Source organism: Mytilus edulis, chromosome 3, assembly GCF_963676685.1.
Source record: "Mytilus edulis chromosome 3, xbMytEdul2.2, whole genome shotgun sequence".
NCBI classification, from domain to species: Eukaryota; Metazoa; Mollusca; class Bivalvia; order Mytilida; family Mytilidae; genus Mytilus; species Mytilus edulis.
The window spans coordinates 95,353,104-95,370,184 of NC_092346.1; the positions used below are offsets into that span (position 1 = coordinate 95,353,104).

At 31.0% G+C, this 17,081-nt stretch overlaps 1 protein-coding gene across 1 annotated transcript; it reads left to right on the plus strand.

Moving 5' to 3' along the window:
- The first annotated feature begins 476 nt into the window (after positions 1-476).
- LOC139517842 (acid-sensing ion channel 1A-like) lies at positions 477-12,160 on the plus strand. Its single transcript, XM_071309298.1, has 8 exons — positions 477-662; positions 999-1,548; positions 1,768-1,866; positions 6,295-6,439; positions 8,105-8,161; positions 9,153-9,309; positions 10,836-10,930; positions 11,604-12,160. The coding sequence occupies exons 2-8, from the start codon at positions 1,153-1,155 to the stop codon at positions 11,774-11,776; spliced, it is 1,122 nt and encodes a 373-aa protein (XP_071165399.1). The 5' UTR covers positions 477-662; positions 999-1,152; the 3' UTR covers positions 11,777-12,160.
- Positions 12,161-17,081: the final 4,921 nt, after the last annotated feature.

The following is a 17,081-nucleotide window of genomic DNA, read 5'->3' on the forward strand; positions in this document are numbered from 1 at the left end:
TTTTGTAAATTACTTATTGTATCACTATACAGATAGAATAAAATTGAGAAAGGAAATGGTGAATATGTCAAAGCGACAACGACCCGACCATAGAGCAAACAACAGCCTATTTCCTTGTGTATCAAAAATGATTAAAAACCTAGCTAGAATTCAACTTTTGTGAAGTCGCCTGGAATTCCATGTTATTGACAACAGTTATAAAATGTATATTTCACAACTCGAAGATAGAAGCTTTTGTTAGAACAATTATGTCATCCAATAGTGTTAATTCTTTTCTTCGAAATCGTCTCAATCAATGAATAAAACGTAAAATTTCTATTATAATAATAAAAAAAAATTCTAATTGCTATTTACCCATTTCGACGCCTTTCGATTTCGTCATTAGTCGGTAGACTATAAATTAGTTTGTCATTAAGGGGAACTTTAAATTTCAAAATGTAAAACAAAAGTGCTATTTTTTATTATTCAATAGGTACAATTTTGATATGAAGATAGAATGAATGAAACGGATGAAAATATGGTGAAGAGAAAGATAATATTCTCGATGATGGTGACTCTTATTCAGAAATAGAAATATGGACAAACTTTACACAGACAACCGGATTTCATGGATTGAATAAGATAACTTTCATGAGAAATAACCCACGACAGTTGATCTGAAGGTAAAATGTTGTCTTGAATACAAAGTCAAATGTTATCTTAAAGGAAATACAATACACGTATATCTTTATTTATTTATTTCAAACGTTTTGAATATATTGTTGAGATAAGCATTTTAAAAAATTTTGAACATTTTATTTTTCTAAAGTGTAAGCGAAAGGATTTCAAAACGTTTTTGGAGGTTAATTTCTGATAAAATCTGACACACATATTCTTTTATATATAGAATATATAGTTCGAAATTGAAAAACATTTCAAAATTATTTTTCTGAATAACAGTACATTATTAAAGATTTTAAATGCATTTGATTGCAACTGAGTGTTGTTATTATTTACAGTATTTGTTGGATAATAGTTTGGCTCATTTGCGCTGTATTCCTGATTTACACAGTTGTTGTGGAACTGAAGAATTACTACAGCTACCCAACGATATCAAATACCTACATTCAACTTGAAAAAAAATTATCCTTCCCGGCGGTCACCATTTGCAATATGAGTCCGCTTTCAAGTCAAGGAAAGAAAAAGGATGCCACAACTAATAACCTTTATATGACTACAAGTGCTTTGTACATGTATAGCCAAAAAATCAACTGGAGCGATCCATTCTATAAAGAGGAAGGATATTTAAAAGCAACAACTAAAGAAGACCTTTACAATCGCTCAAAAAATGTATGGCAATCGGTTTACTCTTCATTTTTTGACAACAATAAACTTCAAATGAAGGACTGGTTTTCACCGGTGTACACTGACATGGGTTTATGTTTGAGATTTAACTCGAATGGTTCCCAACACACAACCATGTATGGAGCTATATTTAACCTACAATTGGGGATTAATGTTATGTCATTCTTTGACTATTTCAGCCATTCCCTGTCATCTGGAGTGAAAGTTAGTAATTTTAAGTAATTGGACCGAAAAATAAAAAATAAAAACTATACCTATGATATTATTACATGAAATGAAAAAATGATTGACAATAAACACAATATAAGAATATCAACGATTTCAATATGGAATTTTCTTCGTAAAAACAATTCATAAAAGTATATGGTTGATACTAGTTATCCAATGCTGTATCATGTATATAACCTATTTTCATTTGTTTAGGTAGCTGTTCATGACCACCTAGTAGAACCAATCATGACAAATGAAGGACTTGTTATTAAACCTGCTTCAGAAGCTTTCATAGAAATACAAAGAAAAGATGTGTGTTATATTTAAGTATAAGACTAAACTACAGCAGAAATCCAATTTGAAAGTAACATAGTTTTTATATTTTATCTTATAAATACAAACTTGAAGTTATATATAGCTATTAATAACTGGCTGTACAATTAAGTTGCTTTACAAACGATTAGCTTGTATTTTTGAAACGGATTTTGACAGCTTTAACTTAATATTTCATGAGTTCTTTTCTCAATATTTTAAGATGGAAAAGCACATACCTCGTAATCGTTTAAAGAGACCTTGATGTCAGTATGTTAATTGCTCGTTCTGAAATCGATACTTTGTGTATTTGGTGGGGTTTTTTGGTTGTTTTCTTTTTAAATTATGGTTCAATTTTAGCTTAAATCAGACCGTTTGATTAATTTTTACCTGAAACAAAATATAAGACTCTCTGTTTATTGTTGTATTTTGCGTAAAACGAAAGTCCATGATGGTATATATTTATTTTTCGATTGAGTAGTCGATCTAAGAAGCTGGCAAAACATGTACTTATGTTGCATGTTCCGATCTATGACAATTAAGCCAATATTGATACATATTTTTGCTAATTTAAGTATTTTTAGATTAAAACCAACACAGATTTGAGAATATATGGCATAGGGTATTATATAATGTCAGCTAACTAGAGCGTATTAATGTGTCCTTGTTTGAATAATATGCCGACTCTGAATGAAGCTTACTTTTTATTAATTATCCCGCATAGTGCCTCACATAGTTTTACCTGGAAAGGGAATTAACCTATATCTAAAGAAATTCCAACAAAGCGCCGATTTCATTGTTTATAATCTGATCTGAATCCTCGAGGAAAAATATTTCATGTGCTTGTGTGTAACGTCGTGAACGTTCACGACTAATTTTATTCGCCGTTTTTTAACGAAACATACCATCTTTACCCGGCATGCGCCTTACTAATTCAGATCAGAAGAGTAAGCTATCAAAGGCACAGAAATGACAAAAGTAAAACAATTCAAACGATAAAGTTACCCGAAACAAACAACCAAATGTTAGGTTACTGCCACTAATTTGGTAATTTTAATGAAAGTTTGCACTTTTTGGTGATTATTTTGAATATTATTTAAGATGAAGCTAGTAAGGTGTAAAATGCAAAAATGTTCAGCAAAGTAAGATCTACAAAAAGGTTTAATGAACAAAATTGTCAATTGACCCCTTAATGTGTTATTGAACAGCGGTATACTACTGTTGCCTTTATTTATTGGATTTATAGACAATGTTTCGCACTTTATCCATCTAGTTTGCTTGCCTTACTTCTGCTTTGATACTGCTGACATTTTTAGCCAAAGTTGGACTAAATGAGTTTCAGAGTATCTATACTATTAAACGAGAAGACCTCATTTTTGTGTCGCTTCTCTTCCTCCCACAATAAATTATTCATCATGCCTCTGTGTCCCATAGGTACCATGCATAGTCCCATTTGTCACCCATTCTTATGACTATTCAGTTTGGGTTATTTTGGGAGAAAAACGAAAATTAAGGCGTCCGAATATTAATTGCTTCCGTCATCAAACCGACTTTCATGCCACACATGACTTCCGGTTTTAACATTGAGAACTAATCGTATGATAGTTAACAAAAATGAAAAATAAACAAGCCATCAGAGCGTTGTCCATATCGTGGTTTTTATATCGTAAGAACCACTAATATTATACTTCGGTTTTAACTTACACATAATTTTCATAAGTTCTCGGACGGGGAAAGGACAATTATTTTTGCGTTTATCGGCATGTATTCTATGATTAATATACAATAATAATATGTAGAAACTCTTCTTCTTCTTCTTCTTCTTCTTCTTCTTCTTCTTCTTCCTCTTCTATATGTATTTCCTTCCAATTATAGAACACCTTCTCAACGGATATTATCCAGACGGGAGTTAATTAAAACTTACAAGTATAGTATGCACTAAAAGTTTTCCACAAAAAACTTTTTTTTTTTTAGATACACTCTTTATACAATATAGCAGTGAATTTCCGTCATCAAACCGACTTTTAAGTCAGACATAACTACCGGTATTAACATTGATAACCACCAATCGTACTATGATAGATAAAAAAGAAATGATAAATAAATAAGCCAATCAGAGCGTTGTTCATATCGTGGTTTTTAGATCATAAGAACCACTACTATTATACCTCGGTATTAACTTACACTCAATTTTCATAAGTATTCGGACGGGGACAAGACAACTATTTTCACGTTTATCTGCATCATCCCCATGTATACTATGAATAATATACTACTATAGTATATAGAGACTCTCTGTATAATATAGCAGTGATCGCCATGGAGAAGAAACTTTATAGAATTAATAGTTAATAGAAAATTAAATACACTTTAATATTTATAATATAGATACGTATGTTCAAAGTATACAGAAACGCAAAAATAATGAAATATAACAGAACAAAATAATAACGGACTTTGAAAAAAAAAGAGAGGGCTCAGAAATATTGTCCTGTCTCCATGTACCCATATAACTTTTGATATCATTTCTTAAATTCTTCAGACATAATTTATTTTACAAAAATTCAGCCTAAAATAGTTAACATACTTTCAACCAAGCTTAAATTGTCCGCAATTTCGCTTTTAAATGTAAGTCAAACTGGACTTCCGGTTTTAAACTTACACATAAATTTAATAAGAGTACTCGATCGCGAGGACAGGACAATAATTATTGCGTTGATAGAGACTCTCCAAATAGTATAGCAGTGATTGTCTAGGAAAAAATAACGGACTTTGATAGCAAGGGAGAGGACTTTAACTGTTTCCAAGTACCTATGAATTTTGATACCTTTTTTAAATTCTCCAGATATGAAATCTGTTACTGAAATTCCCCAGACACAAAATCTCACAAACTCTAATGCCCGCGATTTCGCGGGTGTGTTCTAGTCTAGTATAAATTTGTATTTTATTTCCTTGCACGTGAAGAAACATAGCCACTATCACTATAAAGGAACATAGGGGTAAAATGCATTTTTTTGCTTTTGAAGAAAATATGACAGTTACAAAAAATATTTAAATTGCATTTTTAAGCCACTCATTTATTAATATTGAAAAGCAAAAACAATCATTGATGAAAAATTTTCAGCAAGAAGTTAAAGGTGAGCGATTCAGGCTTTAAATGGAACGTATGTGTTTCATGCCTTGGACAAATACGTTACATACTATGTCCGATTTTTTTTTCTCATTCAGGTTTGAAGCGTTACGCTCATTTCTTTGATTCCAAATATTATATATTTAAAATTAATTTATAATTAATAGTTCCAAAACCGATATTATAACAGAGTTTTCAATTTCAAAATCGTGTTTTCAGCAGATACGTGATCTGTTTATTTCCAAGTTGAAAAAAGAGCAGTTGTTGATCATTGACATCTAAACATATTTTGATTAATATATTGATACATATTTTATCAAGAACAACAACTTGTTACGTGTTTCGGCTTCGCAGTTATATCTAATAAAGATATGGAATCAAGAACAATCAATACATTTTTTCAGAGTATAACATCAAAATTTGTGACTATAGATAGCATCTTAGGTACCTCATATTTTTGGAGGAAAGTATTTAAGCAACGACACATTGTATGAAAATTCGTTTGCTAAGTAATGACGGTAACGTATATGTTATGTGGAAAACAGGGATTCATAGTCTTGACCACGATATTAGTTTTCCAGTAAGAGCTAAGATCAACCACTTTGAATCGTTCAAATCGTATATATACAAATCATTTGAGCATTATTAAAATTTGGTTTACACACCTGTATTTTCCAAGTATAACATTGCCAAATGGTCCCGATTTCCTTAGAATCAGTGTTATGCCGGAATAAAGAAATTGAATAGTTATATCATATTGAATGACAATTTGATCTCATGAATTCATAAAGACTATGTAAATCAAATTAATAATAAATCAAAGGTACCAGGATTATAATTTAGTACGCCAGACGCGCGTTTCGTCTACATAAGACTCGTCAGTGACGCTCATATCAAAATATTTATAAAGCCAAACAAGTTCAAAGTTGAAGAGCATTGAGGATCCAAAATTCCAAATAGTTGTTCCAAATACGGCGAAGGCTACCGTAACCAACACAAACTTGGAAATAGCATGAACTACAATAAAAACAAAATTGGATATCAATTGTGGTATGCATACGTCATTAATAGGGACAGAGAGCAGACAATTGACAATTTGAAATCATTACGTTTCTATAGTTGGAAATCGATCTGTCATATGTGTCAATATTTAGAAGAGGATCAAGAAATAATCTTGGTATCTTCTGTGATGGGGAGGAAATACACTTTGACAGTACCAACAGGTTTTTTGTTCTAAATTGAACGTGTTCCCGAGAATCATACATGAAGTAATTTTAAAGAATTTTCTTTATTTTAAGTATAAGTTTTTACCTGCCCCATATACGGCTTTTGGAAACAAGACATGCGTGAACAACCCCGATTACAGCTCCTCTAGATGTTATCAGGAATGTTGGAATGAAATAATTCAGCATAAATGTGGATGTACAGGTTTTCTTTCAAAAGGTATGAATCAACTTCCATAAAAATATTGTAAATTACCGAATTTAAGTTGTAACATATTTATTTCTTAAAACATATTTTTGGTAACGTACGTTATGTTTTGTCTTATGTACTATTGTTTGTCTGTTTGTCAGTGTTTTTTTTCTATCTATGAGTTTGACTATCCCGCCAGTACCTTTCGTCCCGCTTTTACAGATTGAATGAATAAAACGTGTGAACATATTGTACCAAAATCAAAAGGGCATTAACATTCGTTTGTTTTTTGAAAGATTGTTGTATATAAAACTAGCTTTAGCTTATCAACATACTTTATAAACAGAATATGTAGGTTGTTGACTAGGAGTCACTGACATTTGCACCCACGAAAAGACAGCAAGAAGTCTAGTCAAATAGTGATTTTTTTCCCAAGTATGTCCTATTCTAGTATTTAAATATTAATGTTATGAACAACGCATTCATGTTACATTAGTCCACGGACCAAGCATGGGTTTTTCACACCAGCTGCATGAATTTTGCTATCCAACCTTTGGAAAACAAGATTGAGTTAATTAAGAATCTATGAGTTCAGCTTTTTCGAAGGATTAAACAAATTCGACCATTTAATTTCAATGATTCCTGAATCTAAATTTTGATAGTAGGAATATTGAAAATAGTGAATGCATATCCAGCTTACATGTACTAGATTTCATTTCGAACGAACTTTACAAAGCAACTAAGGATGACTGTGCTAAATAAATGTCAATAGTTCAAATCCTTGAATTTTTATCAAATTATCTTAAAATAACCTTTTTTTGTTGTCATGTTTCATTTTAAGATTTTTAGTTGTATAATGATCTATGAAATGTAAACTCGTCTTTCGGTTCACTTTTATATATTTCATTATTTCTTTGTTCATGTATGGCGTTTCTTCGATTAATTAGATTCGAGTACCGTTTAATCATGTTTGAAATGGTATTATTTTGTAATCAAATAGTTTTTTTTTAAAGAAACCTTTCAATTACTGTAGCAAAGCAGTACACGAAAGTGGTATTCTATGTTTCCATTTCCATTTCCATTTTCAATTTGATCTTCATCAAAATCATTCAAATACTGTCTGTACAATCTAACGATTTTGTGGATCATGATTTTCAGTTGTATCGTCATTTATGAAATTCAAACTCGTCCTTTATTTTACTTATATATCGATCAACTTTTCTTTGTTAATGTGTGGAGTAGCTACGATTTATTAAGTTTAAGTCTCGTTTAATCTCGTTTAAAAAAACTATTATTTTACCATCAATAGTTGATTTTCCAAAGACACTTTCAATTACTATAGCAAAACAGTCAACACAAGTGGTAATCTATGTTCTTAATCGAAATCATTTAAGTACTGTCTGTACAATCTAACGGTGTTTTTTTTTTAATTGTTTTTCCCTTTTTTTATAGGTTCTGTTTCATTTTTAATGGACTTTTTTATTTTTTGTTGTACCGTATATGTCAAGAAATTAACCTTTCTTTTTTCAAACTTATATTTTTTCGATAAAAATAAATTTTTCGATAGTGTATAATAAGATTTCATTTTTCTATATTTTGTACACAAGAAATACAACTTCAATGAACCAGACATACAATGTTATAACCACACAAAAGAGTCTTTCAGATTTAAAAAAATATGATTTTACTTTACAGGAGATGGTCCATATTGTTCTTACTATGATTACCAGACTTGCTCAAATCCAACATTTTGTAAGTAAATACTTTGCTCTGTTGATCATATATTGTAACGTGTTTTGTCGAGATTCTATGTATGTCATTTTAAATTCAATTACTTTTAATGCATAGTGTATCTATGAGTTTCTATGAATACTATTCTATGAAAACATTTCTTTCACAGGAAATTAATCCCATTTCTATTTTAAGCTCACCTGACCCTTCCATCTGCCCCCAGAGTGTCAAGAAGTCATTTCTGATCACTTTGCATCCGTCATCGTCGGCATAACTTTTTCTACATTTTCTTTACATAACACACTTTTCTGAAACTTCTCCTGGAATTGTAACCAAAGAATAATTATAGGGTATTCAGATGTTTGATTTATTTGGCCGAAAGTACCGTATGCAAACTAACACGGCGGAAATACTCAAGACAGATCATAGCAGTGAATTGTAAGTCTTGTATGGTATCACGAAATTCATAAATGTTCAGAATCCTGATATCTACCTATTTGTTTATACATCACAACTTAAGGAAGACTTTTTTTAAGTTGTTGAAAATTAAAAGAGGGAAACATTATATATATATCAAGTTAAGCATGGACGGAAAGGTCAGTTGACTCTAAATACAGATTTTCCACCTAAAATGACTGTTTTCTATTAAAAGAAATATGTTATTTCCTTTTATTTTGAAAACTATAATGAAAACTTTAAAAAGAAAATATAACCCGAAAGATAAATTTACAAACAAGCCAAGATTGCCTTATTCTGCTCTTCAAATGAGTAATTGTCACTAAGTAACACATGCAAAGGAATAAAAGAATATATGGAAACAAAAAGTACTTAAACATTCATTTTATAAACAGAACTAAAAACTAATGATACCATACAGGAGAAATACTAAATGTTGAAGGATAACTCATAAATGTAAACGTTTTATATTATTCTATAAAATTTAGTATGAATATCATTGCGGTTAAATGTTGTCTATCATATTTATTATCATTAAATAAACACTTTTTTCCAGGGCACTTACTGCTTACATACCATAAGAAGACATGCAATTGTCCCCAAGTATGCCAGTATACGACATATGACTTTTCATTCTCAACTGGAAAGTATCCATCCGAATTCTTTGTGTCACAAATTAATGCTATAACTGGTTACCCAAAATGGAATATTAGGTATATATTTACATGTTAATTTGTATCAACACTGTCAAATACAGATAGATCTCACAAACATGTTTAACCCCACCGCATTTTTGCGCCTGTCCAAAGTCAGGAGCCTCTGGCCTTTGTTAGTCTTGCATTATTTTAATTTTAGTTTCTTGTGTACAATTTGGAAATTAGTATGGCGTTCATTATCACTGGACTAGTATATATTTGTTTAGGGGCCAGCTGAAGGACGCCTCCGGGTGCGGGAATTTCTCGCTACATTGAAGACCTGTTGGTGACCCTCTGCTGTTGTTTTTTATTTGGTCGGGTTGTTGTCTCTTTGACACATTCCCCATTTCCATTCTCAATTTTACTACATAATTCATTTGTTTAATTAACCATACAGTTAACTGTTGAACTTAAAGTTCTTTTAATCTATAATGCTATCAAATAGGAAAGTTATATAATAAGTTATCAAAGGTACCAGGATTATAACTAATACGCCAGACGCGCGTAAGACTCATCAGTGACTCTCAAATCAAAATAGTTATAAAGCCAAACAAGTACAAAGTTGAAGAGCATTGAGGACCAAATATTCCAAACATTTGTGCAAATACGGCTAAGGTAATCTATTCCTGGGATAAGAAAATCCTTAGTTTTCGAAAAATTCAATATAAGTGTTCCAATTATTATTTTGCATCCATGACTATATTTGCGTTTATTCATTATAAAGTTTGGAGAAAGGGTCATAAAAATATTTACTGCGTCTCTTAAATTCATTAAAAATAATAGCTTTAATCCTTTTGGGTGACATCTTTTCCGATGCATAAAGCTTTGTAAAGTAATTCTCCTTTTAGCGTTGAATCATCATGTGCACTGGTATTATACTAAATACCAAAAGTATCCTTGATACATTTGTTCATGTACATATATGTAAATTACACAAATTTACATTATCAAGAGCATAGAGTTCTGCATCTAAGGAACGTACATGAAAAACGTTAAAATTAATCTGTTATTCATGATATGTTTCACTTTATGTATGTCAAATTGATTTTATACTGCAGCCAGTACACTTCCGGTCATGTTTTTCTTTATCAAATATAAAAGCAAAGGAATATGTCATGCAATGTTGATTTCATGTCACGTCACTTTTTCTTGACAATCTGGAGTTCGTTTTTTTTTCACAAAACTTTTAGCTTCAATATAAAATAGAACTGGGTAAAAGCAAGAAAAAAATATCATATTTTTTGTAAACGGCACGAAACTGTTGAAGGGTTTATACTATGCTAGTAAAATGATAAGTTTTTTCTGATATTGACGCACTATTGTGAATAATTCGGATATTATGTCATCTTGTATGTGGCAATTTTAAACCTTTCCAAAAAATGTCTTCTATTGTCTAAAGGTTGACAAGGTGTTTAGTTGTTCATAATAAGAACAATTCACTTCATAATTTGTATAGTTTACAGTAAAGTGATCTTAAAATAACTTTTTGGTAGATTCCTCCTCCTTTATATACATATCTCTATAGAACATGATGTTTCTTTCAGGACAAATTATGCATACATTCGGATTTATTTCAAAGACTTGTCTATCACAATGACTGAACAAGTTGCGAAGTATGAAAATGCTGGAGACATATTTGGTAAGATCCATGGCATTTTAATAAACCATTTCGGTAAAACAAAACTTATAATAACAATGATGTTCATGCATGCAATACGTGGAAATAAAATGGAAATAATCAACACAAAACATTATAAACTAAGATATGAATTAGGACAAGGTAAATAAGAAGATGTCATAGACAAAAGAATATGCAAAGAAGGACCGACATCTGTTTTGCCGAATGTTAACAGTGGATGGGAAAAAGTTAGGTTGATAAAACTTTACAAAAGCCTAAGATATTGACAAAATTTCACGATAATAACCACAATTTTGGGTTTGATTTTGATGTTACTATCGAGTACAAAATACGGGTTGTACTTCTTTTTTTGCTGTACATTTTTGATATTCAGAGACGAATTTGTGAGTACAAAAAGACACACGAGTTTAAGTGTAGGTATACAGCATGACCAATTTTCATCATAAAAACACTCAAATTTACATTGTTTTAAATTAACAAAGTCTGAAAATTCATAAAAACTGAATCTTTATCAAAGTCAACTGTTTGGATTTGAAGCAGACGGTACCCTCGATAACTAACAGTCTACCGTGAAGACTTAACATTGAACAATTACTATATTTTGATCCAAATTATATATAGTTCTATCACTTCAAATCAATTTGTTTTACAGTATATTTTTCTGTTGTTGTAGCAAACCTAGGAGGACAACTAGGACTGTTCTTAGGAGCCAGTATTCTGACCATTACAGAACTGTTGGAGTTTATCATATTTCTTATTTGGTCTTTCATACATCGGGTTAAGAAAAAAACAAAAGACGATCAAAGCAAAACACCTGTGGAAATATTTAAACCGACCAAATATTGAACTAAGTTAAGAATGTTCAAATGATATATTGTTCCTTTTGTTGTTGAAATACCCATCTGTACACAATTTGCCATTAATTGCAAAATTATGCAATGTCGTAGTTTGTCTTCCTGCACAAAAATACATTAGTCAATAGTCTTTTTTTTTAATTATATAAATAATTTACATCATTTCTACTATTAATATTTAGATAAAAATTAGGACTTTCGATTTTAAACTAAGCACATTTCTTATGTTCTATTTTTCAACATTCTTAATTTGAAGCACAACTGTTCATGGTCATCGTCTAGCACAATACTCTTAGAGATAAATTTATCTACATGCTGTTATATTCATTCTTGTTTAAGCCATGTTTTTGAAAAAAAACATTAATTTCTGTCAACTTAAAAAAAAAAGGTAATGTTTTCCTTTCATTTTAATGTTCTTTTTGGGTTCATGACTGGTTATGCATTTGTGGGATCGTCATATTGATATGATTTCGTGCCAATACATTATTACTTAGCAATCAAGATGTCTGAAAACATTTTGTTAGACTAGCCTGAAAATTATATTTAGGAGTGGATTATTAATATGAATATGAACTGATAAAACTCTGATATTATATGCTTTCAAAATAATGAAAATTATATAAATAGTTTACGTCAGCCCAATAACCGTCAAATCATTAACTTTGTTATGATGTTTGAATTAAGATGATTGTACATAAGAAGGTTCAAATAAAACACAACGTAGGACAAAATACTTCTGCACAGAATCATTTAACCTACTAAAATATGTGCGATGCATTTCGGTGAATTAGCTTTATAACATTATTAGTTAACATTTTATATTATGAAAGTTTCTATGTAAATTTCTATCATATCTATTGATTTGTTACTTAAAGGGGCACTAGCTACGAGATGTATAAAAAATCAAAAGTATGATTTTTTTTTATTCAATCATTAATGAAATTGAAAAAGTGAAATAATAATTTGCTTTTATCACCTAAAATGGTTCAATTTTGTCAAATTAAGTTAATAAACATTGATAATGAATTATTCACTTGCAACCTCATTAAATCCATATTCATGTGAACTCCAATTCAACCCCATAGAAAGTGATAGAATAACGCATGCATTGTCCGTGTACGGGTATTTACTGATTCGATCCACACAAAATCATTCTTATAAAGGTAAAAACTATGATAAACATAAATTTTCAATCTATAATACAAAATTGAACAGACCTATAAAAATCCAATTGCACGAGTTGCTTTATCTATTTTATCTGTGTTTATGTTTACATCGCTTTTATGGTCATAAAAGGTCAACTAGATAGTTAACTAGATGGCGTCTTGGCTAAATGTCATACGAAACGAAGCAACATCTCATTGAGACCATGTCCTGTAAATTGTTTATTTAATATTTTTGATAGTTTGGAAAAATGTTTTACATTGTTTAAATAAAATATAAGAATTTGAGTCAAATCGGTGAACATGAATTTAGCAGCTAGTGCCCCTTTAATTCGAACAAATTACGATTCAAACAATTGTAACAAGATCTCACCACGCTTCTACTGCGATTATATAGCACGCTCTTACCACGATGATAAGTTTAAGACCAGGAGACAGGGCTTTTCTAAATAGAGTATATCTGTACTTGATGTTTGAAGCAACTCTGTTATGAAGTTCATCGAGCATATCTTTTTGCGATCTTAACACGTAAGAGAAGGAAACTGCATCCTCGATTCGTAAATCGTTCATCAACTAATTATAATGACTAAGCTGAAGTCTCCTTTCGGTTGATAACCAAAGATGAACCTACGCCGTCAAATTTTCTTCTTGTTCTTCTTTTTTGCTCGCTCAGAAACACTATTATGAGCTGGTCGTTAAGATTGTATATATTTTTTAATGATGGTAGAGGTATTAGCACATGTACATAGTCTTGTGTTTCCATGCTTCTATCGAAAAAGATGTTTCAAATAAAGCCTGAAGAGCTTTTATTTATTTCATGTGAAAATGGCAATGAGCATGACTATATAGGGTGAAAAAGGGGAACATTCAGAATTTAACAAAATTTGCTTTATTTCACAGATTTTAAAGAAATTAACTCAAATAAGAAGTTTTATAAATATTTAATGAAGATTGATAGAATCCTGGGCCTTAAATATGATGACTCATCACAGTTACAGTATGCATAGTTTACTTAAAGTCCTGGATACAAAATTAAATCATAATATTTGCATATTTGTAAGTTAAATTGTTAAGACGTGCTTATATTTACTCTTCGCAGTCATTGAAACTCATAGATCCTTCCTGAATATTATTTATGGGGTATTTGTGTCCTTTCGATAACCAAAAAGTAAGCCGCAACACCTAAATCTGCTTTTTTGTCACCACGGCATAATAAATACAAGCTAGAAAAACAAAAATATCTCAAGAAAACTTACAATAGTGTGTTCTATCCTGAATATGTACTAAATATTCCAGATTGCTAGAAACAGCAAAATGATTTAGGAAATTTGAGGCCCCAGGGGCAAAAAACATAGAAAATTGCCTACCCCCTGAGTCATAAAACAAATAATTTAACTTGTAAATGCTATGATTTTATGATTTTAAAGTTCTTGATATAGAAAACAATAACTATACTTGGCAATTATGCAAAAATCAGATGTTAGCAGTCATCTCTACAACATTTTAAGTGAATTTATATCTCAGACTGGTATCTGCATACATACAACTATTGCAAATATGGCTTTGTTTAAACACTTCTAGTATATATAGTAGCTAAATTGTGTCAGATATATGGTTACAGATGATACTGTTATGACAAGAATTCTAAATTGACCATTTGAGGCAGAAAATGTATTCTTTAATTGACAAATAGGCATACAGTAAGATGTGGACTGGAGATAGAGGCTGGATTGGATACTTTATATAATCTTGAATGTTGTAATGATTGACTGTTAAACATTACATTTATGATATTCTGATATGCTTTCAATATGTTATCAAAACAGTTTTTTAACAGGTTCTAGGCATTTTTTATCAGAAAATATGCAAATAGGGTAAGCTGGCAATAATTAAAGTCTTGTTTTCAAATTTTTTTAAAAATTGAAACAGGGGAGGGGGTATAAAATGTAAAGTAAAGAAAAACTTAGAGTATACACAGTGATTTCTTTAAGACTTTAATTCTGATAAATGAGTATTAATGTGAGAAAAACTGATTTTAGAGAGTTTTCTATTTGAATAAATGTCTGTATAGGTTGCACTTTGTAAATACAGCTGTTTCTCAAAACACGCCTCTTTTGGGGAGTAATTGAACATTCATAGAAAATTAATTTAATTTACATACTGGTTCCCAGTTATGCTCTCTGTGTTCCATATCGCAGAGACAGAACTTGGGAATGTTACCAGTAAATAAACACGTGCATATTATTTACATTTAAATCTGTGGTAACCTTTCATTCGAGGTAGGAGTAGTTAAGAAAATTAGTGTAAGTTTAAACTCTGAGAAGTTCAGGGCATATAAACGTTGAAAATATGCCGCACAGCCCTATATTTTGACCTTTGAAAAAAATTGTGGTGCATATGAACTTTCAATTGTAGGATAAGATTTTTTTCAAAACTTCATAGTAGAAATGGTACAGTTTTAGCCGTAAAAGGAGTTCCTATGGGAAATTGCATTGTCAATATTTACAGAAATGCAACCTATAACTCGAAATGGTAATAGTATGAACGTTGTAAAGTTGTAATGTTGTTAGAATAGCGTGATGAGGACGGCATGAGCGTGCTATAATCGTATTATGGTCTTGAACAACGTGGTATAAACGTAGTATAGTTGTAGTAGAAGCTTGTTTGGGTCGCAGTGAGAACAATATGGTATCAGTGAGGTCGTAGTAGCATTGCTGTTAGATCGTAGCGCACTTTCTCTGACTGGAATATCGCTTTTGCTTCGCTCTCGATACGATGGTACAGCGGCCTTTCCGATCTTACTAATACCTTATTGCGATCTAACTACGCTTCTACTACGACCTGATTTCGCCATGTGCACCACGATTGTTTTGAACATTATAAAAGTTGTTCCACGCTCATCACGATCTTGAGAACTTCACCACGACCGTGGCATGACCTTACTGCGATCTACACGATCGCACTACGATCGTCTCAATTTTCATTGGGTTTTTTTCAAATATCGCAGTACAGTCGTTGACATAACCATGTCCTTAATCCGCAAAACACAATGATTAATGGAAAGACCTATTCTCGAGGGAATCTTCGGAAAGTTGGTTGCTTATTGCTATTCAATTTCGTACTTAATTTTGCTATTTATCTATATTGATCCGAGCGTCACTGATGATTCGTGTAGTGAATCCACGTCTGACGTACAAATTTATAAGCCTGGTATCTTTGTTTACCATTAAATTGAAGGCTTTTGTCCCCAAATGTGCACTTCCTTCGTCTAACACGTATATGTATCTTCATATGTTATGCCTATCTGTAAACAGCGGCTCATTTGATGGAGATGAAATGTGTTTTTCAAATAACCTGGTAGCCAAACAGCTAATAATGAATCCAGCGGCAGCTACAAGAGTACCAAATAAACACGCTGGTCTGTATTTAAAACGATTAGTCAAAGCACCGGTAATTGGACCTTTGAAAAATTAAAAACAATTAACATTTACGTTGCTTTCAGTTTTTTATATATATATAAAGTACAATTTCATACATCTTATTTCAGAAAAACACCGATTAAAAGAATGGTGATTATATAAAAAATTTAGTATTAGAACATATTCAAGAAAATGTCTCACAACAGATTGAAGTATTTTGTACCCTTGGTAGAAATCCTAAATCTATTGTTAGAGGCAAACCGAATAGTATTGTACATTTACTCTTGTCGTTTGGTACATAATTTCAACCACATTACAGTGATTTTTTACCCTTTGTAGAACAACAACTGTTATAAATATGAGGAAAAATTAACAAGATTTTCATTCGAAATAATTAAAAGAAAAATGTTAACTGTAAATATTGGTAACGTTAATATTGGCCAAAATACTTGATCATCAACATACAAAAAGTAGTATACTCTAAAGTATGCTATGAATGCAAAAGGCATAATAACCTCATATGAAGTTTTGGAGCTCATTATCTTTTTTACGCAACACATACTAGCATTTTCAAAGTAAAATAATACAATTATCACTATTAGAATATATGTGAAATAGTTGGTTCAATAAAGGAATTTACTTATAAACTCATAATGGATACCAGGATTAACTTTTGTACGATAGGCACGTATTTCTATATAGAGAAATAAACTTT

What these genes read in the sequence shown, in the direction of transcription:
- LOC139517842 (XM_071309298.1), top strand. Translation starts at nt 1,153, where the DNA reads ATGAGTCCGCTTTCAAGTCAAGGAAAGAAAAAGGATGCCACAACTAAT. An exon ending in CCCTGTCATCTGGAGTGAAA is followed by an intron (nt 1,549 to 1,767) that starts GTTAGTAATTTT and finishes TCATTTGTTTAG; the next exon opens with GTAGCTGTTCATGACCACCT. An exon ending in TTGCTCAAATCCAACATTTT is followed by an intron (nt 8,162 to 9,152) that starts GTAAGTAAATAC and finishes ACTTTTTTCCAG; the next exon opens with GGCACTTACTGCTTACATAC.